Source organism: Suncus etruscus, chromosome 7, assembly GCF_024139225.1.
Source record: "Suncus etruscus isolate mSunEtr1 chromosome 7, mSunEtr1.pri.cur, whole genome shotgun sequence".
NCBI lineage: Eukaryota > Metazoa > Chordata > Mammalia > Eulipotyphla > Soricidae > Suncus > Suncus etruscus.
In genome coordinates, this window is record NC_064854.1 from 103,007,302 (window position 1) to 103,032,861 (window position 25,560).

General features: G+C 36.1%; 1 protein-coding gene and 1 non-coding gene across 3 annotated transcripts in view; both read right to left on the minus strand.

Annotated features, from left to right (window-relative positions):
- Positions 1-1,339: 1,339 nt before the first annotated feature.
- The window catches only part of MITF (melanocyte inducing transcription factor), a 237,904-nt gene continuing 213,683 nt past the window's right edge, over positions 1,340-25,560 (minus strand). Inside the window, exons 6-10 of one of the 2 annotated variants that reach the window (XM_049777247.1) lie at positions 22,712-22,829; positions 20,175-20,231; positions 10,624-10,699; positions 6,614-6,761; positions 1,340-2,428 (exon numbers count right to left, since the gene is read on the minus strand). In XM_049777247.1, the coding sequence (XP_049633204.1) occupies positions 2,027-2,428; positions 6,614-6,761; positions 10,624-10,699; positions 20,175-20,231; positions 22,712-22,829 (801 nt within the window). In that variant the 3' untranslated portion in view covers positions 1,340-2,026. Of the gene's footprint in view, positions 2,429-6,613; positions 6,762-10,623; positions 10,700-20,174; positions 20,250-22,711; positions 22,830-25,560 lie in introns of both variants that reach the window. The other variant, XM_049777246.1, reaches the window with a different exon arrangement.
- Positions 18,315-18,375, minus strand: LOC126014591 (U7 small nuclear RNA). Its single transcript, XR_007497613.1, has one exon. It is a non-coding gene; the product is annotated as a U7 small nuclear RNA (small nuclear RNA).

Below are 25,560 nucleotides of genomic sequence, written 5' to 3' on the forward strand. Positions count from 1 at the left end.
GGATTCTCATTGCCCAACGTGCACGGGAATGATGCAGTTGATTATTTTCATGTAAGCCATCCATTCATACACATCTTACAATCACTCTTTCTATCTGAACCTTTCAATACCCATCACCAATTCACATTTGATATTTAAATTCATTTTCTGTCTTTTTTTTAAAAAAAAAAAACCTCTGGAATAAGGTTTTTTGATGAAAGAAGTTGGCACTGTCACTAAAATATATTTAATATTAAAAATATCTGAAGGAAAATTGGAAGCTCTTATATTGTCTACATAGGCACCATGCTATACGTTCTTTTTAGCTATAGATACCATCTTGAAATCTTCTCCTATATTACAGTTCAGTCAGTGCTAGTCCAAAAAAGACTACTGCTATATTTAAGGCACTTCATTCTGAATGGATATGTATTATGCCACTTGCTATTCAACTGTAGGCTGCTACTGAGAAATTCCATTCAGCCTGCCTCTTAACACCATATGTCATCTGTATAAAACATCTAGGATTGATAGGATACATGTAACACTACTGTTATTGCATAGGACTACACAAGTAGATAATGCACTGAAACTAATTTACAACATTGCTGCTTGTTAAAACATTGTTATCAAGTAACAGTAATTTGCCAATACATTATTCCCCTCTTTAAAAAAACCTCAGCAAGTTTGCTGAAATCAAGCCCAATTTAAAGAACCGTAATGGGTGTATTAGCACTACAGATATCAGTCTCCAAGAATATTGCTATTTTTATATCACTAAAAATAAATATGTACGTTTATTTTTCTAAAAAGCTGGTTTTAACCTATTAATACTACACCTTAAATGTGTGGAAAACAGTTCTGAGTGAGATTGTAAAATACAAAATATTTGCAAAGCTCTCTTCAAACATAAGACCTTGCATAAAAGTCTTCTTTCACGTGTATGTATATAAAGGATGCAGAAAACCACCAGTGAATTGTAAAAATATTGAAAACTTTCCATCGTAAATGCATATTCTTACAAATTAATACAAACATATTGTAAAGAATGATGATAAGGAATCAGTACAAATCAAATGAACAATGAAACGATTTAAAAATAAAAATAGAAGAGCCAATTAGAAATGTACCCAGTTTAATTTTCTTATCAAAAGCAAAACAAAACAAAACCGAAAATAAAAAACAAAAACAAAAACAAAAACAGAAACGTTAAACTTTCAGTGCTCCTCCGTATTTTACTTTGAGTGAACACTGATTTCCATTTCAGAATAAAATATATCTTATGAAAAACTGGATCACATCCATTGATGAGAAAAACTGTTACAGCAAAGAATTAAAAAAACCAGGGTAGACCCTACATTTCTGAGCCTTGGTCTGTCTCTCTTCAATTTCAGTTGTACCTAAGTAAGGGATAAGTTCTGCTCTCTAACATGACTATCCTCAGAGAAATGGTTTTACATATATTTTTCTTTGACTGAATATAGTATTTAAATAGTTTGCAGTACAAAGAGTAAATGATGCTAGGTACTGTATCTTTAAGGCAGTACCGATGAATGAATACATTTACAAAATAGTCAAGAATAAAATTGCAAGGATTTCTTTTCTTTCTTTCATTCTCCCTCTGTTGTCTTTTTTTCTTTCACTCTCTCTGTTGCCTTACATTCTTTCAATTAAATTTTACATTTAATTTTCAAGGAAAGCACAGGCATAAAAATCTCAAACCAAGTTTCCCCTGAATAAAAAGGGACAGAGGTCACTCTGATGCAAAAATTCTCTTGCTCAGAAAGCTAAAGTCTGGGGTGAATTCAGTTCACAGATACTGTACATTCATTGTACAATACTTTGGAGGCATTTGTAGTTGTAAAATAGAATATACAAGTTTTGTTTCACAAAATTCTAAAAATAAAATATATCTTGGGCTATTGATAAAGCATGAAAAAAATTCATATTAAAGGAAAATTCTCAAGGAAAAATCCTCCAGGTATATTCTTAAATCTACTAATCAAGAAAGGAAGCAGTTTGTGATGGTGCAGAGCAGGGAGGATTGCTAACAAGCATGCTCCGTTTCTTCCATGCTCATGCTGCTCCTCCGGCTGCTTGTTTTGGAGGCTCCAGGGGACACTGATGACAGAAGTGGATCTGTAACTCCGACAGGGGAAAGAGTATCATCCATGAGGATGTCTTCCAGTTTGGATCCCATTTTGGGAGGAACACTGTAGACTTGGTTATTCTCAGTCCCCGTCCCGAGGTTGTTGTGGAAGGAGATGGTGCCATCAGTGAGATCCAGCGTGGTTGTACAAGTCAGATCTGCATGATGCTGAAGGAGGTCCTGGTTGCAGTTCTCCAGGGTTGGTTCTTGCTTGATGAGCCGATTCACCAGATCTGGAGAGCAGAGACCAGTGGAGGGAATGAGGGAAAGTCCATGCGCTCTAGCCTGCATTTCAAGTTCCTAAAATTAAAAGTACAAATCAGTCACTTACATTGTAAGCGTAGAAGATCTGGAGTCAGTGAATCTATTGTAAATTTGCTGCTGTGATGGAAACAGAGAATATGCATTTGCCCAGATGCAGTGGAGTTATATAACATGAGTGAACCATCATGAGAGTTAAGGGCTCTGGGTGATTATGTCATGATATGTCACAGAAGCCTTTTTAATTTTCACAACTGTCTGCTTCCTGGGAAGTGCACTGATAACTGGGAAGTTGGATGGGGTAGGGAGGAAGGAAGCATGGCAAAATTTCCGAGCTTTCTACTCAATTAGCTATGAGCCTAAAACTTCTCTCAAATTGTGTTCTGGATTTCTTAAGGCACATAATATAGGTATCATTAGCAAGTATATGAGTTGAGTTTTAGAAAATATATGTGTTCTTTTAAATGATTTTTTTTGCTTTCTTTAGAACTGTTTATAAATTTTATTTCATAAAATTCATGAAAATAATATAGGTATCATTAGCAAGTATATGAGTTGAGTTTTAGAAAATATATGTGTTCTTTTAAATGATTTTTTTTGCTTTCTTTAGAACTGTTTATAAATTTTATTTCATAAAATTCATGAAAAGTCAACAAATGCCCCAATTCTACTTCTAACAAGGCCTAATAGCATCCTTCCTAAGTTAAAGATACAAGAAACATGTGATAACGAAATTTAACTTTGGGGTAGGTTACTTTGTTTTCCTTCAGAGGAAAAATTGCTCTCCATGATGATGTTGCTTCTCAATCTTGCTCATAAGCCTGAAGACATATGCTCCAGAAATACTACGTTTAATCTCTGGTACAGGATATCCTAGATCTTTCTCTGAATTCAATTCAAGTGTTCTTTTTATGACTGAAACCCAATTACAAACATGTTTTTAATATGGTTATTAAATAAAGATATTAAAAAGATAAACTTCAAAGAATATAAATTCTGTCCCCATAAAGCAGGGTTTGAAAAATCTGAATAAATGGGACTATATCAAACCAAAAAGTTTTTGTATGGCAAAAAAAATAAAATAAAACCACAGGCTAAAATTAGAAGATGGCTAACTGAATGGGAAAAAAATTCTTGCACTCAACAAATCAGATAAAGGTTTGCTATCTAGGATATACAAAGTACTCACAAAGGTTAACTCCTCAAAAATCTATAAACTCATCAAAAAAATGGGGAGATAAAATGAACAGATATTTCTCTGAGGAAGACCAACAGATGGCCAACAAACACATGAAAGAAAGTTCATCATCACTTATCATTAGGGAAATCCAGATCAAGACAATAATGAGATATCATCTTATACCACTGAAGATGGCACATATCAAAAACACTAGAAACAATCTCTGTTGACAGGGTTGTTGTGAGAAAGGAACTCTTATTCATTGCTGGTGGGAATGCTGCCTGGTTTAACCCCTATGGAAAACAATATGGAGGGTTCCCAGTAAACTCAAAACTGAGCTTCTATATGACCCAGAAAACTCTCCTTTGGGTATCTATCCCAGGACAAAACAATATTCATCCAAAAGGATGTATGCACGTCGCTATTCATTGCAGCACTCAGTATAATAGCTAAGACTTGGAATCAACCTAGATATCAAATAACAGATGAGTGTATCATAAAGATGTGGTGTTATATATATTACATAGCTATAAAGAATGATATAATAATGCAGTTTGTAGAAACACAAATGGAACTAGAAGTTATTATGTTAAATGAAGTAAACTGGAAGAAGAAGGATAAATACAGAATGATACACTTATATGTGGTATAACCACATAAAGAAATGCATTGATCCAAATGGGAGTTGTCTCAAACACGCTTAGTCTCAGAGTATGGCACAGAGAAGGAAAGAAACTGAGGAAGGAGGAGAAACTCAAATATGAAAGGATGCAGGCCAGAAGTCAAGTGGTCTCAGGTGCATTGGTAGAGAAAAAATTTAAATAGGACAGAACCAGATATCCAAGCCAAAGGTAACAATGATGGAATCAAGAGACCCAACCTCTACTAATCTAAACTTTAAATGGACCTTTATTATACTGGCAGGCTGGAGGTGGGGTAAAGGGTTGTGTTTGAGATATACCTTGGAAACATGGTGGAGGGAGTCAGCACTGGTTGTAGGACTGCCTCTGATTCATTGTATGTCTGTTTTGAGGGGGCAGGTCACACTCAGTAGCACTCAGGGGTTACTCCTGGCTCTATGTTCAGAAATCACTTCTGGCAGGCTCAGGGGACCATATGGGATGCCGGGATTCAAACCACCATCCTTCTACATGCAAGGCAAATGCCCTACCTCCATGCTATCTCCCTGGCCCCTCATTGTATGTCTGAAAACCAACTATGAAGGACTCTGTAGCTCACAATAGTTTCAATAAAGTAAAATAAAATAAAATAAACACAGTGATAGTATAACAACCATTTGAATTAATGAGTTATCAGTACAAGTACAACTCATCAGTATCAAGAGCATTTATAAATGAACTTGGGCCCATCAAATTCAAAAGATTAAAGACCCAGGCATTACTAACAAAGAAATAGGATTATGAAGCAAACAAAAGGGGGGAGAATTTTCAAATGACATAAAATCTCTGCTTCACTATAGAAATTCTGACAGGCACTCTGAGGAAAAGCCTCTAACTCTTGGCCCCTGCAGACAATGCAGTGAAAGCAGATATGGTGGGGAGGGGTGGTGGTACCCATCTACTCAAAAAGGAAGTGCAGTGTTGAGTGGTAGATTGTCTTCTGAGTCAGCAAGTAAATGAAAATTCTTCTTGCAGACTTTCCTTTTTCTCAAGAATGGAAGCCATGCCCTTGCAAACTCAGGATGAGAGGCAAAGTGCCTAAGAATACTAGGAGCTGATGATAAAAAAAAAGAGAGCTTCTATCTCATGTTTATGCTTACTAGTACCCTCACTAACTGAAATGTAGAATCAAATCCTTATAGTAAAATAAATACATTTCTCCTTCTAAGAATAAAGCATTACATAAGTGAAAGGCATATATGCTATTATTTCTCTATCTGCAATGTTTCCAAATTTTATATGTTGGTGATGATGAAGCCTGGGGGGAATGAGTTGGGCAAGGAGAGTAGAAAGAGGGTTCCTAACATGAACTTTGATAATGGTTTCTCAGCTCCACTAAATTCTATGCTTATATTTAACAGCTATGGTTAATTCTACTTATACAGCATAGTTATTGTTATGCATAATTATTCCTATGAATATCTGGGCTCTTTATCTCCACTTAATACACTCACATTTCATTGTCTTGTCATGCGATTTGGACATGGAATTTTGAGGTTTTTTTAGACAATGAGAACCCTTTAAAAAGTGATCACAGAGACTTTCCTCTTTGTGTAAGGCACAAAAGGAGATCTGTCTTTGATCAAGTGCAAATCTGAGACTCCCTAACTTCCAGAACTGAGGGAAAAAGTGCTTATTGTCTAAGTCGGTGCTGTTTTTATCAGACTTGTACAAATGGATCAAGAAAGTCACTGTGAATACTGAACAAGTGAAAACAAAACCACTCATCCTAAAGGAAATATAGAATTTGGCTCAAATCTGTGACTGGCCACCTTTCATCATCTAATCAACATGCAACTTCATTTTCTGGGTGCTCCTGTTCAAAGACTCCTAATATGGGACTCAGGTTACAGCACTCACTCATGCTATACCTGGACAAACTCAACTCCCTAAGACATTTTGTAGGCTTCACAATGCTAAAGAATATGACTTCAGCTCTCTGCTTAAAGGCCATCTTAATTGGAGAAGTCACCTAGAAAAAAAATTTAAAAATGTGGGGGAAAAATTACTCTGAATAGCTGTCAAAACAGCACTTGCTTAATAATGTGGACTGGAAGAAAAAGGTAGAGTGTTGCATGGTTCAATCTTAACCAGACTACACGAGTAGATTTAACATCTGGGACAACTCAAGCCTGTCAATTGTTCTGCACTTTTCTTAAATGACCAAGATTAGAACAAAAATAGTGAGTTGACAATTACAAATACATCTGTAACCAAAGTAGGCTAATTCAGAAATAAGGAATCCATAAATAATGAGTGTTGACTATAGTAGGGTCATGGAAAGAAACTTCCTCCAGACTCATTATAAACTTTTTTTCTCCCATTATAAATGTGGAGTAAATTTTATCAACCTATGTCATGTACCTGAATTCTGAGCAACAAATGCCGATTGGCATGCTCCAGTTTCTTCTGTCGGTTTTCAAGTTCTTTTGCACGCTGTTGTTCTCGTTGCAACTTTCTGATATAGTCTACAGAGGCTTTTAAAATGGTTCCCTTGTTCCAGCGCATGTCTCTGCAATAAAAATGGAAGGAAATAGATTTTTGTAGGATTTGAGGTTCAATGAAAATTCAGAATATTCAGAGCATTCAATGTCCAGGGATATGGTAACAATTAGAAGTTGATAATAGCTATCATTAGCTGAATGAATGCTGCCAGGGGCTAACCACTGCCCACCCACTTCTTATACTTATCTTTCTTCACCCAAACAAGCACTTTGAAAGTGCGGGATATTGTTAAAGTGTGAAAACAGATTGGCTGACTTGCCTGAGGTCACAGTGTTACTATGTAGGGGAATCTAGACTTAATAGGTTTGTTGGTTACAGAATGATTATTTTTAAACACTATTCTGGACTATTAAAGTTAATTCACCCAGCCAGACAAAATAAGCCCTGGTTAAAAGAAAGAAAGTCCATTAGACCCCATATTTGATTGTATGTGGAATGAACATGACATCATTGGACTTTATCGTGAATTTTCATAGGCAAATTATCTAACCTCCGTTTTCATTCTCTCTTTTATAAATAGTGATACAAACTTGTAGCGGCAGCCACAAGGATACAAATTATTAAAATCAAAGGAGGTACTTCATATGAACGTGCTGTCTAAAATACAACTCAAATAATAGAGCAGGAACTGTGGAAAGGGCTCAACATAACACTTATAAAAGTTACCTTTAAATAGCACTTACTATGTGCCAGATTCTTTTAAAAGTATTTTGTGGCACATGTATATTGCCAGCTCATGCACAAGGTGTCTGACGCCCATGTTGGCCACATTTCCCCTCTTGAGATGTGTACTTTTATACTTTTAACTCTGGAATGTGTGCTCTCTCTGTCATTGGAGAATCTTCCTTAAGTGGGTTACTCTCTTACACTTTCCCTCACCTTCCTCAGTACCTCCAAATAAAATGTATTTTTACTGGGAAAAAAAAAACATATTTTGTGATTCACTTTATCATAAGAGCCTCGATAGATAGTCACTAATATTACCCTCACTTTGAAAATAAAAATAACTAAGACAGAGAAGTAATCTATCCAAGGTCATACAGTGAGGAACTAACATGTAAATCGAGGAAGCTAAAATTTCTGAATCCAGATTCTACATCCTATACTAGAATTTCTCAGTTAAGAGTCATATGGACCCCCCCCCCCCCAAATATCCAAGGTTCGACACAGAGAATATCTCATAAATGAGAGGGTACAGCCCTGGACAAAGTTTGAGAAACTTTTCTAAACCATTATATTATTTTCCTCTTATGTGATTGTATCCTCAGAACAAATAAACTAGGAAGGCATTTTCTGGTCTCATCCTCTTTTGTAATAATGAGAAAAATAAAATGCAAGACTTCAAGTCTCCTCCTCAAAGTCAGTTATCCAGTAAGGAAAAGTTTTAAAATTCAAACCCAGGCAGGCTGAGTTCAGTGCCTTTTGGTTTGCAACCAATATTGCTGAATGCACTCATAGATGAGAAAATTAGTAGGTAAAAATGGATTAAAAAACTGAGAGTTGGGGCCGGGAAGGTGGCGCTAGAGCTAAGGTGTCTGCCTTACAAGCGCTAGCGTAGGACGGACCTCGGTTCGATCCCCCGGCGTCCCATATGGTCTCCCCAAGCCAGGGGCGATTTCTGAGCTCATAGCCAGGAGTAACCCCTGAGCGTCAAATGGGTGTGGCCCAAAAACCAAAAAAAAAAAAAAAATGAGAGTTGAAAATGACATTATATTACTTAATATTTCTACAGGTCTTTAAATTATTCTGAGCCCCTGTATAGACAATATTTTGGATAATCACAAGGCTAATACAGAAAGCAAATATAACTTAATGTAAAAAAAAATCTCCAACTTCATAATCTATAGCTGCTAAGAGCACATCAGAAGTATCAGGTGGTACGTGTGAACAGAGAGCCATTAAAACAAGCCACCAAATAATTGATCCTCATATGGGTTAGATAAAGAGCAAAACAGAAGTTCTCCCAAGAGAGGCAGAGTCACAGCCCCTGGAGAATTCCCTGGGGTTGGCCCTTGGGGACAGTGTACCAAAGATGGCAACCCAGGGAGGTGTCCTGGGATATTCAGAGTGAGCACAACTTGCTGAGACCAAAGTGACAGAAACTTAACTCAGAGAGAACTACAAAAAAGAATGCTTGAACCAGCCAGCAAGACAAGAAATCAGCACTGCAATGTGAAAAAACAACTACTTACTACTTCATTTTTGAAAAAGATGTGCTGATTTCATCCTATTATCTTAGGTTTTGCTTCCTAGTAAGAACAATCAAGCAGGGATGCTGTGTGTGTCTGTGTGTGTGTGTGAGAGAGAGAGAGAGAAAGAGAGAAGGAGAGAGAGGGAGAGAGAGAGAGAAAGAGAGAGAGAGAGGGAGAGAGAGAGAGAGAGAGGGAGAGAGAAAGAGAGAGAGGGAGAGAGAGAGAGAGAGAGAGAGAGAGAGAGAGAGAGAGAGAGAGAGAGAGAGAGAGAGAGACTCTTTTTGTCTTCACATAGAGTGTGAATAGGTCCTCAGGTAAAGTAAGTTTAAATCTAGAGTACAAGAGACCTTTGAGGGCCAAGATATCTCCAGTGCAACCTCAAAGTCCATTTCAAAACCCATGTATGGGCAAACTCCCCAAATAGATTAGTCTGTTTTATCTTAAAACAATTCCTACAATTAAAGATAATTATCAGTTCAGATTATAAACACGTAAGTATTTTAACATAATGGAGAAAGAAGATATGCAAATAAAGGCTTTCTCTGCAGCCCCATAATTTCATAATATGTTACTAAAGAGATTCGCATGCTACAGTTTAAAAGAATATGCTAAAAAGTGAAAGATGATAAAGAACAGGAAAATGGGAATTCAATTTCAACTATCATGCAAGACTGACTATAGGAAATGAAGGTCACAGCCCCTTAGTAGTAGAATAAATTTGAGCTGCAGACTTGAGAATCTGAATAGTTTGAGTTTCAAAACGGCTTTCCTTGAAACCTGGGGGAAGGAAAATGTTGAAGATAGAAATTGTGCTTGAACATTCATCAAAACCACCTCACAATGAGCAAAACGGCTTTATTTTATTTTGCCACAAATTCCCTGACAATAATGTGAATAGCAAATTTAATAAGCCTTAAATGAATAATGCTTGATTTCATCTTTACATTTTATTGGGTAGCCAAAAGGTCATATTCAAAGGCTAATTTCATAGAATGCTGGTGGGAACCATTAAAACATATATTTTCTAGCCCCTTACTTCAAATGGGCCAATTTCTAACAGATAAAAATTGTGTATTTGTTGTGTTATTTGCTGATGTTGCTGGCAAGAAAATTATCTTTACAACTATTAGCTCTGAAATGGGGGATAGAAGAGAACTTGAAAACTGAAATATTAATTAGCTGATCTGAACTTGTAAAAGAATTAATAATTACTTTTTGCTTCCTAGTTACTAAAACAGAAAGGTAAAAATAATGGATCTTGGTATATTGAATATTATTAAACTTAAGGTCTCTAGTATCAGCTCCAAATATGTCAATATTATACAAATGATTCAACAAATTATGATTTAGTAGCTATTGAGACCTATATTTCATGAAATGCTAAAGTAACTTTAAGTATCGTTTCATTTATAACTAAGGATTCTCTTATTTCAGAAAGCCATCTCTTTACAATGAAAGCGAAATACCTTTGTTTGTAAATTGATTTTCTTTTCAAAATTTTGGTTCGATAACATTTATTAAAATAAATATATAAAAAGTATTTAGGAGTAGAACCAAAGTAAGAGAGAGAATTTCTTTATTCTAGTTTTTAGAACTCTGCACTTTTTGCAACACATGAGAAAAAAACATTAAGGTAGAAAAAATATACGATGCAGATTAATATGCAATTGTACTCACGGATCATTTGATTTGGGAATCAAAGTACCTAGTTCTTTAATTCGGTCATTTATATTGAATCTTCTTCTTCGTTCAACTTTAAGAAAAGAGCATAGGAAGGGCTATTAGTAGCAGAGCCACAAACTCATTTACAAATCTCATTAAAGACAGGTGCACATTTAATTTTATCAAGTTGGGACAAAGTAAACCTGAATCTGTATTCTCCCACTTGGTACAAAGTTGAAATACTCTAAAATATGAACTTTCTTTCTAAAGGACTTTTCCACTTACAAATAAATCCTCAAGATACACAATTTCTCACTGGGACCTATAATAAAACTGAAATTGTTACTATCCTCAGTTACAACTGACAACACCACGTTGGCTAGCAATAAACAGGAAAGAACTAGAATTTAAACTTGATTTACAGAGCAGAGAGCAGCAAACTTTATGGAATGTGTTGGGTTTTGCAAGCCAAAGGAAAAAAGTGAATATATTATGTAATGACTAATATAATAAGAAAATAAAATACTTGAAAATATAAAACATGTAATCATTTTAATTGGGTAAATATTTTTGCAATGTAATGAAAAACATTGCCAAAATTTGAATTTTTATGTAGTAAATAGCTCAAAGTTTTAACCATTTAATATATAAAAAATCATTCTGAACTTACAGGCCATTAAAAAAATACCATGCTATATCTTATTACTGCCAAATAGAAATTGTCAAATTTACATTGCTTCCAATGTGAATCTGAGCTGCAATTTTATATTTTCCAGTAGCCACATCAAAAAACCTTGACAATAAAATTAAATTTGATATTTTATTAAACGAGATATATAAAAATATCCTCTTCAATGAAGAAACACCACTGTCCAAACAAGTGGAAGTAGAGATATACAAATGGACTACATTAAACTGAGAAGCTTCTGCACCTCAAAGGAAACAATGGCTAGTTTACAAAGGCCACCCACAGAATGGGAGAAACTATTCACCCAATACCCATCAGATAAGCGGATAATATCTAAGATATACAAAGTACTGACAGAGAATTTAACGAGGAAAAAAATCATATAACCCCATTAAAAATGGGGAGAAGAGGGCCGGGCGGTGGCGCTGGAGGTAAGGTGCCTGCCTTGCCTGCGCTAGCCTAGGACGAACCGCGGTTCGATCCCCCGGCGTCCCATATGGTCCCCCAAGAAGCCAGGAGCAACTTCTGAGCACATAGCCAGGAGTAACCCCTGAGCGTCACAGGGTGTGGCCCAAAAACCAAAAAAAAAAAAAAAAAAAAAAAATGGGGAGAAGAAATGAACAAACTCTTCCTCAATGAAGAAATACAGATGGCCAAAAGGCAAATGGAAAAAATGCTCCACTGTTGTGTATGTAAATATTTTAGGGGATTACTATGTTACTCACCCTAAACTGATTGGTGATTGTGCCCTACCCTAGGGTGTGACCTGGCATTCTGCCCCCACCCTAGGGTAGTACCTGATTCTGCTTCCACCATTGATTGGTATCTGATCCCACCATTGGGTGGTACCTGACTCTGGGGGATAAAAACAAGGGTTTGTGGAAGGCCGGGGCTTTTTTGCTGGAACTGAGGCTGAGTCTTTGGACTTCAGTCTTGTCCACTGAATAAAGCTAATATTTCCACGAGCCTGACTGTCTGCGAGCTGTTTACCCGTCGTTTCACTTCAGAACCGTCGGCTAGACAGGGAGGCAGACGCTTGCTCCGAGCTGGAAGAGAAAGTCCTCATCCTCCATCCCTCCATCAATCAACCTCTTCAGACGCTGACTTGCAACACTCCACATTACTAGTCATCAGAGTAATGCAAATCAAAACAGTAATGAGGTACCACCTCACACCACAGAGACTGGCACACATCACAAAGAACAAGAACAAGTGCTGGTGGGAATGTGGAGAGAAAGGAACTCTCATTCACTACTGGTGGAATGGCAATAGTGCAGCTTTTCTGGGAAACAATACAGAAATTCTTCCAAAAACCTGGAAATTGAGCTCCCTAGGTTTATACACTAGAAACACAAAAACTAAAAAAACACAAAAATGCCCTCTGCATGCCTATCTTCATTGCAGCACTATTTACAGTAGCTAAAATCTGGAAACAACCCAGAGGCCCAATAACAGATGAGTGGCTAAAGAAACTGTGGTATATATACACAATGGGATATTATTGTGTTCCAGCTATTATGAAAATGAAGTCATAAAACTTTCCTATACATGAATGGACATGGAAACTATTATGCTGAGTGAAATAAGTTAGAGGGACACACACACACACACACACACACACACACACACACACACACACACTAGTCTCACTCATCTATAGAATTTAAGAAAAATAAAAGACAGTATGGTAAGAATGCCCAGACACATAGAGATGAGGGGGCCAAAACGACTAGCCCATGAAAGCCCATGAAGCTAACCACAAAGAGTAGTGAGTGCAATTGAAGAAATAACTACACTAACAATATCATGACAATGATAGTGAGTGAGAGAAATCGAATGCCTATCTTGAAAAGAGACAGGGGATGGGGGAGGAGAGAGATGGAGGACATTGGTGGCAGGAAAGTTGCATTGGTGAAGGGGGCTTTACTTTTTATGACTGAAACCCAACTACAACTTTGCTGTAACATTGGTGCTTACATAAAGATATTATTAGAAAAATATAATCTCAATATGCAGTCAAAATAAACACTGCAAATTTGGTATTTAATATGCTTTTCCTTATACTATATGTACATATATGTATATATATTATATATACAGCACATCACAATTTGTACTAGCCACATATAAAGTGTCCAATAAGCAGATATATTAAGTGACTATGCTATGGATAGTATAAACCTAGAACTTCAGAGTACCTTCTTCAGTTATACCATCACCTAAAAGCATTCCTTTTTTACTAATTCAGTAGATCATCCAACTAAATTGTCATCTTAGGGAACACTGAAATAATAAAGCATATGAGTTAAAACATGATTCTGGTTCATCTAATCTGTTAATATAATCCAATTAAGTAGGCTAAAATTAATATTTTATTTCAAACACAATTTAATAATAAATTTCTATCTATAATATTCTATATATTTAGCTGTTTTATGATTTTTTTTATCATTTAAGCAAAGGAACACTGCCTACTATTAGACTTCAATAAAATAAAAATAGTAAGAAATAATCATTTTTGTTTTGTTTTGGGGCTATGCTCAGGGGTTACTCCTGGCTCTGCACTTAGAAATAACTCCTGTCAGGCTTGGGGGACGATATGAGATGCCAGAAATAGAACCTGGGTCCATCCTGGGTTGGCTGCATGCAAGGTAAATACCCTACAGCTGTGCGATCACTCTGGCCCTGACATTCATGGTTCTTAAAAAGAATTTTTTAATTTTTGATACTCTAGTAAATCTCTCCCAAAAATATACATTCCTTTTTTGGGGAGGTGGGTCATTTCTTGCAAGGCTCAGGTGTTATTCCTAGTTCTAAACTTAGGAGTCACTACTGGCAGTGCTCAGGGGACCATGAAAGGCACTAAGGATCCAATTTGGGTTGTCTATGCAAGGCAAGGACCTACCCACTATACTATTGCTCCAGCTCAGAAGTCCTACTTTTTCTGAACACATGATAATTACACAAAAACATAAAAAAATGTAAAAACAATATGTAAAACAATATTAAAGTATGTTAAATAAAATTCCTCATGACCTAGGATCTGATCAATGTTAAAAAGTTTATAAGGGGTTGGACATTTGCCTTTTCTATGACCAACAGGGTTTGATCACTGGTACCCCATTTGCTCTCACAAGTCTGCCAAAAGCACAGAGCTAGCTAGAAGTAAACCCTAAGTACCTCTGGGTGTGGTCACAAAACCAAACCAAAAAAAAATATCAGGTTTTTGTGATTATTTCTAAATACAGGACACAATTCTTGGGATTCCAGAATCACTAATATAACTAACAACAAGTTATCTCCAAATGGCCTAAGCTAGACCACCAAAATTCAAAGATGAGCTCCCATCTTTTCTAAGTGAATCAGCTCTCACCTCACTTTCTCTTTCTTAGTGTCATGAACCATAATCTAGGAATAAATTCTGCACCTCTGTTCCTCTCGCCATCTCATACTGATCATGGCTACTCTATTGGTTCTTCCTTCAATGTATAACCAGAATTGGTATAATTGCAATTTCATTGAACACCTAAATTAAGTCTCCAGCATTTCCTGCCTAGACAATTGTAATTCTCCATATTACTGTCTCAATAAAGTCCTTAACATATTTGGCATCTAGAATAAAGAAGCCAGGAGATTCTACTAAGACCTAAGCCAGAATATATCAATCCTCTCTTCTTAGATGAAAGTGGCTCCCATGCACTGCTTAGGAGGCTGGGAATGAGAGTTTTCTCCCTGCTGTTCTCAGTAAAAAACAACCAGACTGACTTCAGTGCAAGGGCCTAAGGATACAAGGCTGCTCCTCAGTGCCAGGGATTACCTGGAACACCAAAGTGCTTCTCAGGTGGGAGATTTCTAGAGTGGCACCTGGCAATACTTGTGACCAAGTAGTTCCAATGTTTCTAGGGTATCTGCCTTAACCCTTGTATTCTCTCCTGAACCTCCCTTTTTTTTAAAAAAAATCTCATTTAGACCAAATTCTTCAGGCAGTCGCTCTGACTGTCACTTCAGACACTCTTTCAAGTGTCTTATAGGCTCCTTTCTCTCTGGCCCTCTTTCCTATTCTTCACCTCTTAGACCACATCCCCTGTTGTGACTTGTCTGTGCTCCTCCCTCTTATCCCTAGTGGATTCTTGCTATGCCATAGCCAGGACATATTCCCCACTTATAATTAGATATTTCCCCTGCCTGGATGCTCTACTTCATTTACATGAATAACTGTACTCTATCAGATGTAACTCAGATTTACTTATGAGCCGAAACCCTAAGTTTCAAGACTGTCTTGAGAACAAACTCATATTCCATCCCCTTTTCTGACTTTTGACTCCACAGAACTATTTATGCTTGAATATATGTCCATTTACTGTTGAATTCCAAGCGCAATATGTGCTTTGGCATATAGCCAGCCGTTGCAAGTATGTATTTTTGGTGGGTGAGTGCGGATGTATAGTGGGTCACATCTGGGCATGCTCAAGGACTGTTACTGACTGAGGGATCACTACTGGCAGTGTTCGAGTGTCATGTGCAGTTGGGAGCCAGCTACATGCAACACAGGCAGTATGCTCCTGAACTTTCTCTCTAACCCCAATAACTTTGTATTAAAGAAATCATTCTCTATATATCTTTTATCACATAAGAATATCTGGGGCTAGAGAGAGATAGTATAATGGACAGAGTGCATTACTTGCTGTGACTACCTGAGCTCAATTGTTTGTACCCCATCTGATCTTCTAAGCACCAAAAGTAAGCCCTGAGAATAGATTGTGTAGTCAAACACAAAACAAACAAACAAAAAAGAAAATCTTCTCTGCAGATAGAGCTTTATCCCATTCTATTTTTACTTCAGTGCCTCTCCTCCTCAGGTATATGATGATTGTTATTATAAATGTGATATGCTTGCAAAGTTTTTTTTTTTAAATGCTTAACATCATGGAAAGGATAAAGTTGACACCTATTCTTGATACTCTTCAAGACCTATGTGATTGAGGGACAGGCAACGGATGACTTGTAGGTCATCCCAGCACACATTTATAGAAACATTAAGACATATACACACAGCACAGCCTACACAGTCTGTTCTTGCATAATGGAAGACTACACATATAATTATGCTGCTTATTTTTCTCTCTCAATAATATATTGCAAACATCTATTTATCTAAGTCAGGAGGAACACTGATACCATTTTTCCTCAGAACCCACTGAGTGGCCTCTGTGGATGGAGATCCATATGAATGGATCATGACTTATAAAGAACCTTATAATTTACCTATAGGTAAATTATTTAAACTATTTTCTTTTTTATAGTAATATTAATCATTTGTCAGTGTGCATGCATATAATATTCTTATAACAGTACTTATATCAAAGACTTTTTTATTATTATTTTTGGGTCATACCAGACTGTGCATATGACTTTAATCTGGCTCTGTGCTCAGGGACAACTAATAGTGCTGAAGACAAACCTAGAATTCATTGCATGCAAATGCTTCAATCCCTATCATTCTGACACTGGAAATTCATAAATATTTGCTTATCTATTCAGTTAGCTATCCTTAACCAAAATATAAGCTCATAATAGTGGGAAACATGTTATTATATTTATTATCTATATAAAATTGCCTTAGACTATTCAATAAATAGTCATGCATGAATATATGAATGTATTCTTTTGCACATTTTGACAATTACTATTACTAGGTAAAGTTCTAGAGGAATAAGTTATGCAATGGGTCATTTCCATATTAATTTCCAAAGAGATTTGAAGAATTGTTTTATCACCCAGAGTTTAAGCTAGTTGTACTTACATTTTAATGACAACCTGACTTGAGATCTTAGGTACCTAAATGAACGTGTATATTCATATATTTTTCTTTACAAAATCAAACTTACTTTTCCACATTTCAGTCAAGTGAATTTTAGATAATTCTTAGAGACACTCAGGGGCTACTCCTGGTCATGCATTCAGAAATCACCCCTGGCTGGGGGACCATCTGGGACTCCACAGATGTAACTACAGTCTGTCTTAGGCTAGCGCAGGCAAGGCAGACCCTTACCCTTTGTGCCACGGCTCTAGCCTCAAATTTTAGATACCGTATTTTCTGGCATATAAAACGACTGGGCGTATAAGACGACCCCCTAATTTTGCAGTTAAAACATAGGTTTAGGCCTATATTCGCTGTATCAGACAGAACGTTCCTGTGCTGCAACTGTATGTACTACAGTTGCCAATCACAACAAGCAAAGGTTCAAAGGTTCTACTGTAATAGACTTCCTCTCCGACTCTGGCCAATCTGAGAGACTTTTGACATTATAGAATCGGGTCCAGAACATTGTCTAATTTGCATGCATAAAAAGCCTGCTTGGATTGGCTGAGTTAGAGAGGCGGCCCAAGCCGCCTTGCAGTGATTGGTCGCTTATCATAGGCACCTTTTCTGGCAATTCCCTGGTGGCGTCAGTTAATCTCCCCGACTACATGAACCAAACAACACCCCATCCTCGGACCCTAGCACTGAACCACCAACACGGTTAGCTGGGTTTTGCCAGAAGTGGCCCTCAGATCTCCTGAGTTCTGTTTGGGAGCCCCCAAGAAAGAGATTTGGAAACTCTGCAGTCTAATTTTTTTGTTTCGTTTAGCGGCATATTGAAACATTTTTCGGGATATATTCGGCGTATAAGACAATCCCCTATTTTTGGTTGACTTTTTTTTTGTTTCAAAAGTCGTCTTATACGCCGGAAATACAGTAATTCTTAAATTACTTTATATATAAAGTATTTAATGTTTCATTAGGGTACACACCAAGAGGTGCTCAGGGATTACTCCTGGCTTGGGGACCCATTATCAGGGGGTCAGAGTTTGAATCCAGGTAAATTGCATGCAAAGCCAGTGCATTCCCCACTGTACTATTTCTCCAACCCCTATAAGTTATTTTAAAAAGAAGAAATATCTTAGGGTAAAAACACTTGGAAATGAGTAAATTCAAAAACAAGCAAACAAATCAACCCATACTTTTCTTGGGGGAGGGGGCTTCTGATAGCAACCAGAAAGCCTGCTAGATAAATTCTAATAGAGCTATAACACTAAAGCCCATACTTTTGGCCAAAAGGTTAAAAGCATCACAGACCTAAAATGGGAATTGGCTAAGGCAGCAACTAATTAAAAAGAAAATTCTCCCTCTTTGGACCAGTAAGCTCATTTCTCACGGCTAAAGTCAGAGAAACAAACTTTCCTGTACAAAGAGAAGTATGCATACAAATCTTTACTACAACTTTATTACAGGGAAGACCTAGAATTTAAACAACTAGCCTTTGGAGCATTAATACATATTTCACTGTGTAATACTATGTAACAGTTTTCCTTAAAAGCAGATTGGAGGGGCCAGAGAGTTAGCATGGAGGTAAGGCAAAGTCTTTCATGCAGAAGGTCATCGGTTGGAATCCCGGCATCCCATATGGTCCCCCGAGCCTGCCAGGAGTGATTTCTGAGCGTGGAGCCAGGAGTAACCCCTGAGCACTGCCGGGTGTGACCCAAAAACCAAAAACCAAAAAAAAAAAAAAAAGCATATTGGAGACTAGATTCCTCAAAGCAATGGTCTTTAGAATGTGAAGTTGAGTTAATGATGATCAGACTTAAACACCAAATCCAAAGCTAACTACAACAGAATCGATACCCAATTTACAAGCTAGACACAGAAGGGACCACTTATACTAGCAACCCCGGAGGGCAAAGGAGGGGCGATATGGAATGCAGGCTGGGAACAGGGGTGGAGGGAGGACAACATTGGTGGTGGAAATGCCCTTTATTTGATGCTACTAAATACCTAAAATACTATTGTGAATGATTTGTAATCCATTTTGGTCAAAATAAAAATTATTAAAAAAAATAGTAAGAGAAAAAGAATAGAACCCTCAAAGGTTAACAGTATATGCTTAATAAAGCTAGATTTTGGAGTGCCAACAACAACAACAAAAAAGAATATAGAAATATTTTAACTTAAAAAAAAGCAAGCAGCAATAGGATAGAAACAATATACACAAAACAAAGCTTTTTTTTCTGAATTCATGTGTGTCTATATTCTTAAATATATAAGAAAGAGGATGTGGAAAAAGGATGGTGGAAGGTTTATTCCCGAGAATAAGAGGAGACCTCTAGCCTTATTCTATCACCTTTGTAAGGATAAGCATTAATACCTAATCCTTATTCTTAAAAAACCACTTAGGCAAAGAGGACACTCAGCTACAAGATCAGAAATTCATGTACTGGCAACCATTTTCTACCTCCAAGCTTAACTCTTTATATATAACCATACCATCTCTCTTGTTTATGGAAGTACTCATATTTAACTTTTCATGGGAAAAATACAGAATTTCATCAGGAATAAATTAGATATGCCAAAACTACTGTTGAAAATAGATGTTTTATTGATTCAGTTTTTAAAGTCACAAATCAGATCAGATCAGAAATGAGAGAAACTATTCTACTAACCATTATTCTCCTCCAGATAGGATTCTTCCTTTTGTTTTTCAAATCTCACTGGAGAATGAGGTGAGCCCATAATCCCCTTTTGTTAATAAGTTCCAGTGTGCGCAAAACTTATAATTGGGTAGTTGGGAATCAACTGTCACACACACCCAAAATATCATTGTGAATAAGGAAAATAAATATTTCTCAAGAAACTAAAAACAGATGCATACAACTTTTCAATGTGATCTGAGATAATATGTGGAGACAACAAACAGTATGGTTTTTATTTTTTGAGATGCATTTTTTTATTTCACTCATAAAATGTAGCTTTAAGTTCTTTAGAAATCAACCTTTCCTAACATTTTGATATAAGCGGGAACATCAACTCCGGCAATATCAGTAACGTAAATCAACTTACTCAAGTTGTGATTGTCCTTTTTTTGCCTTTCTTTAGCCAATGCTCTTGCTTCAGACTCTGTGGGAAAAATACACGCTGTGCACGTGAATGAAGTAATTAGAAACTGGAACTGTTCAAGGCACACAATAAAGTAGACTACAAACAACTCATTTTCTAAACATAAGAATCATTAACTGACTTGATTTTTAAATACAAAAAAAAAATCTGAACTATGACATTTTAAAATCTCACAAATTTTCCCAAGGCAATCAATATGAAATCAATGCAAAAAATTCACCTTCCATAACACTAGAAAAATAAAACAAATATTCAGCATGTACTGTAAATATTCAGACAGAAGATGAGAGAAATGAATAACTGGAAAACTACGGAGATTTGCTACTGATATTTCATTATCAGAGTCAAATTTTCTTTTTTAGGGTTGTTCTTAAAATACAACTTTTATGTCTATCTGTCTGTGAGTTCTTAACACAGTAAAATAAAAATTAGTAGAGAAGTTCCCATATTAGATCTCTGGTTAATGGAAACATTCAACTTTTCAGTTCTTGGTATCAGGTCCCATTAGAACTTGTTAGAATAAAATCATTTATTTTCGGGGCCGGAGAGATAGCGTGGTGGTAAGGCGTTTTTGCCTTTCATGCAGAAGGTCATTGGTTCAAATCCCGGCATCCCATATGGTCCCCTGTGCCTACCAGGGGCAACTTCTGAGCATAGAGCCAAGAGTAACCCCTGAGTGCTGCCAGGTATGACCCAAAAACCCAAAAAGAAAAATAATTTATTTTAATCATTAATTTATTATCCTTAGTAATAATAATAATTATCCTTAGGATCAATGATTTACGGAAACATTTTAAAGTTATTTTTATTGTGTTTTGCATTTTGTTTTTGTTTTTTCTGGGTGGGGGTCACACCCATTTGACGCTAAAGGGTTACTCCTGGCTATGTGATCAGAAATTGCTCCTGGCTTGGGGGGACCATATGGGATGCCTGGAGATTGAACCATGGTCTGTCCTAGGCTAGCGCTTGCAAGGCAGACACCTTACCTCTAGCGCCACTGCTCTGGCTAGTAAAGTTATTTTTAAAATATTAGCTGTTCAAATAGTTTTTATATGTTTTTCTCAAATTAACTATAAGCAACTTATACTTAGACATCCTTCTTTTCAACATAATTTTAGTATTGTTTGTTTTTATAAAACAACTGCTTTTTTGGGGGGATCACACCTGGTGGTACACAGGGTTTACTCCTGTTCTGCACTCAGAAATTATTGCTGGAAGGTTTGGGGGGGCCAAATGGAATTTGGGGATCAAACCCAGATCTGCTTGTGCAAGGTAAAAGCCTTATCCACTATGCCATCATTTGACCATAATGTAAAGCAGATTTTAATTATTTTTTGTGCAGGAAATCAAACACAGAGCCTTTGGCAGCAAAGTCTGTGCTCCAAAGTTGAGTTATATACCTGGGTATTTGTCTTATTTTTTAGGAAATAATCATAAACATAACTTTAAATTATAATCAATAAAAAGATTTTATTCATGTCACTTTATTTATCATTTTTTAAATATATTGTTTATTTGGCCACATTTTCTAAAACTTAGCACATTCCCTTTCCTATCTGTCTGTTTTCAGTGATTTTGTTAATTTTGAACTCAAAATTTTAAAAATATTTTTATTATGTCACTAATTCTTGAAATAATGTATTAGAAAGTCACCCTTGAACAGAAGAAGAAATTTTGTTGCCAAATTTATATCTGATGTTCTGTTCACTCAATCATTCAGGATACAAGGGGATTAGGTGGGGATCATAAAATTGAGCCTTTGAAGATTAGCTAGTTTAAATATCATTTCATTGTGTTTCAGTGGTCCCAATCTTTCCTAAAGTATTAAACAAAATGGCAAAATAGATAATTTCACACTTGCTTCAAGGACAACCAATATTTGTTTTTTCACTGTGATTCTTGCTATTTAATATAGCAAAAATAATAAGACATATATGAAGATATCACAAAAATATTCTTTTTTTAATCCTGACTATGAGCTTGAATACATGTCAAAATATACTCAGATATCAGGGTTCTTAAATTCTAGAACTTATCAAGTTGTATTAACAGCATAATCAAGAATGATGCTTTAGAACTGGAAATGTTCATTGCCGTGCCCATGCTAATAAGGAAAACAACACAGACAGAGATATAATGTAAGTCACAGGGTAATTAAGGCATGGAGCAAAGTTATCCCAATAAAGTAGACCTTGCGAATATAAATTATTAAAACAATATATAGAAAATCATTACTAGTTGTATTGTAAATCACTGAGAATAAAAATGTTTTAATAAACAAGAAAAATATGTTGTAGGAATTTAATTCTCATTTAAATCAGCCTATGGTAAAACTGGTATCTTAAAAAAAATAGTGCTCAATAGTCAGCCATTGCACTGATAGAAAAAATAGTTCTGGAATTTGGAAGTAGTCTGAATGCCACTTTGTTCCTCAATCAACAGAGTATTCTCAGTAAGAGGCACACTTGCTAGGTATTTACCTGTGAGCTCCCTTTTAATGTTGGGAAGGTTTGCTGGACAGGAATTGCTGATGGTAATACCTGGAGGGGGCAGACTTTGGTTTCCATAAAGGTCAATCAAGTTTCCAGAGACAGGTAACTGCGAAGAAAAATGGTGAGAGAAATGAGTTGTTGCATGACTCTCAAATTCTTCGGATTAAAAAAAAATGACATCTTCCAAGCTTAATTTGAGGTAATTGGTTTGTGTAACAAGTATTTTTGAAATAATTTATTTATTGGAGGGAGAGTTTAGGGCTACATCTGACAATACTCTGGGGCTACTCCTGACTCTGCACTCAGTAATTACTCCTGGTTGTATTTAGGGGATCATACAGGATACCATGAATCAAAGTTGGGTCAACCAGGTGCAAAGCATATGCCCTTCCTACTATACTATCGTCCTAGCCCACTGGTACATTTTTTTTTTTAAAGAGTAGGAAAACACGTTATTCACTTTCACATTGACTACAGATGCATGGTTTTTGTCATTAGTTCTCTTAGAAAGAGAAAAGAACTCAGATCTGATACACACAAAGTCTAAATGGTTATATTAATTGCTGATATGTTTATTTTTACCAGATAGGCAATGACTAATATGGCAAAGCTTTATCTAGGACACATAGAGGCATATAGTAGATTTCTAGAAAATGTTGGCTCTCTTTATAAAGTGGGATGACTCTCTTTACCAAATTGAATTGTTTGATCAGTTTCCCTCTTTTTCTCCATCTCTTCTAGAATTTTCTTTATCAGAAAAGATGTGGCTTCCTTAGTACTAAAATTAAAGGCAATTTTCCTTGAAGCTGAAATTTTTCACAAAACCACAAGAGGGAGCTCACTGACTTTAATAAAAAAAATCAACTTTACACTTAATAATTTTAAAAAAATCCTACCTAAGCTAGTGTAAGACTGTTTTTTTTTCTAGTTCTGTATTGTTTTATAGTAGGCAATTTGTAATTTTTTAACATGAACTTCTTTATGTCATTCTTTCATTTTTTTCTGTAAATTCACTTCAGTTTGATGTGTTACTTATGGAAGTAAAAAAAATCTAAATACTAGAGGACTTTCTCACTATTTCCACCACAGAAATGTCCCAATCCCAAATGAATTCAAACAATTACTAGAATTTTGTGGGGAGGGACCACACCTGGTGACGCTCAGGGGTTACTCCTGTCTACACGCTCAGAAATCACTTCTGGCTCAGGGGACCATATGAGATGTCAGGGATCGAACCGAGGTCCATCCTGAATGAGACACATGCAAGGCAAACGCCCGACTGCTGTACTATCGCTCCAGCCCTAGAATTATTATTAACCATTAAGATTTTCTTACTCTTATTTGATCATAAGCTCTGAATTTCATTCTTGATAACAGTAAAAAAACATTAATAAAATGCTTAATAGTGCAGAAGAGATAGCACAGTAGGGTGCTTGCATTGCATGTGGCCAAACCAGGTTCAAGTCTAGCATCCCATATGATCCCTCAAGCACTGCCAGGAATGATTCCTGAGTGCAGATCCAGGAGAAACCCCCTGAGAATTTCTAAATATGGCCCCCAAGCTAAAAATAAGTAAAGGAAATGTTGAGTAAACAGCAAGTATCTGGGAATGATTGCCCTATCATATAGTACTATTCATCATCTTAATTGGTCATTAATACCCATAAAATATATCATGAAATAAAAGAAAATAAAATGTATACACTCTTTGATGACATCAGTTATCTCTTCTTATTGTAACTTCTAAATAAATACATTATAAACTAAAACTTAACTAAGAAAAGAGAGTGTTTTTCTCCTTAACAGGTTACTAAGAAAAATCTAAATTGTCTGAGAGGTGGGAAGGCAGGTAAGACAGAGATTAGCAGGCTGCACAGGATCTTTGCCATCCTGCCTCACACACCTTCTTGAAGGCAGGACTTTTATCCAATATATAGAATATAAACCACATTCCCTATTATATGTACATATACCAAACATGCCGTGTGATTCTTTAACATTCCTCTAAAATACATTTCAAGTCCCTCTTTTGCATTTAAATACAAAATTAATTTGATCAGATGCTATCGTTTCATTGAGTTTATTTTTAGTTATTATTTTATATTCTAGTTTATTGTTTATTTTTGAGCAATACCCAGTTGCACTTGGAGCTAACTCCTGACTCTTCACTCAGGAATCTCTCCTGGCAGTACTTGGGGGAACACACTCAGGTCAGGGATCAAACAAAAGTTGACCATATGCAAGAAAAACACCTAAACCCCTACACTATCTCTCTGGCTCTTATTGAGTATTTTTATAAAATGAATCATATTTTCATAGTAAGTCTTTCTCTCTATGTATTCAGTTTATTCCTATGCAACATAATACAGAAAGTAAATAGTGCTCAATTGTGGAAGGAATCAGAGAGTAGAAACTTGCAATAATATCAGGTCATTTGATAAATATCTGATAAATATCTGGATTCCAAACTGTATGGTCTTATGTTTCTAGAGTTTCAAATCTAGGTAATTTAAAAAAAAAGAGCATGAATTTAACGTGAATTAAACAACAATCTGAAAAATGTACTTATGACTCTAGAAATACAAATCACACATATTTTATGAAATTCTATATGTAAGATATGTGCTGTGACAAGTTGCCAGAAATTAAATAGGCAAACTAGTTAAGCTAGTTACTTAATGTTTTAGAAGAATAATTACATTTATGAAATAAATATTATCAGAACAAAAAAAAGTAATTCGTTTTTAAAAAGGAATCTCTCAGGCTCAGGAAACAGCTCAAGTGGTAGAGTACATCCTTTGTAGATGAGATTTTGAGGGCATCTCCAACTACGATTC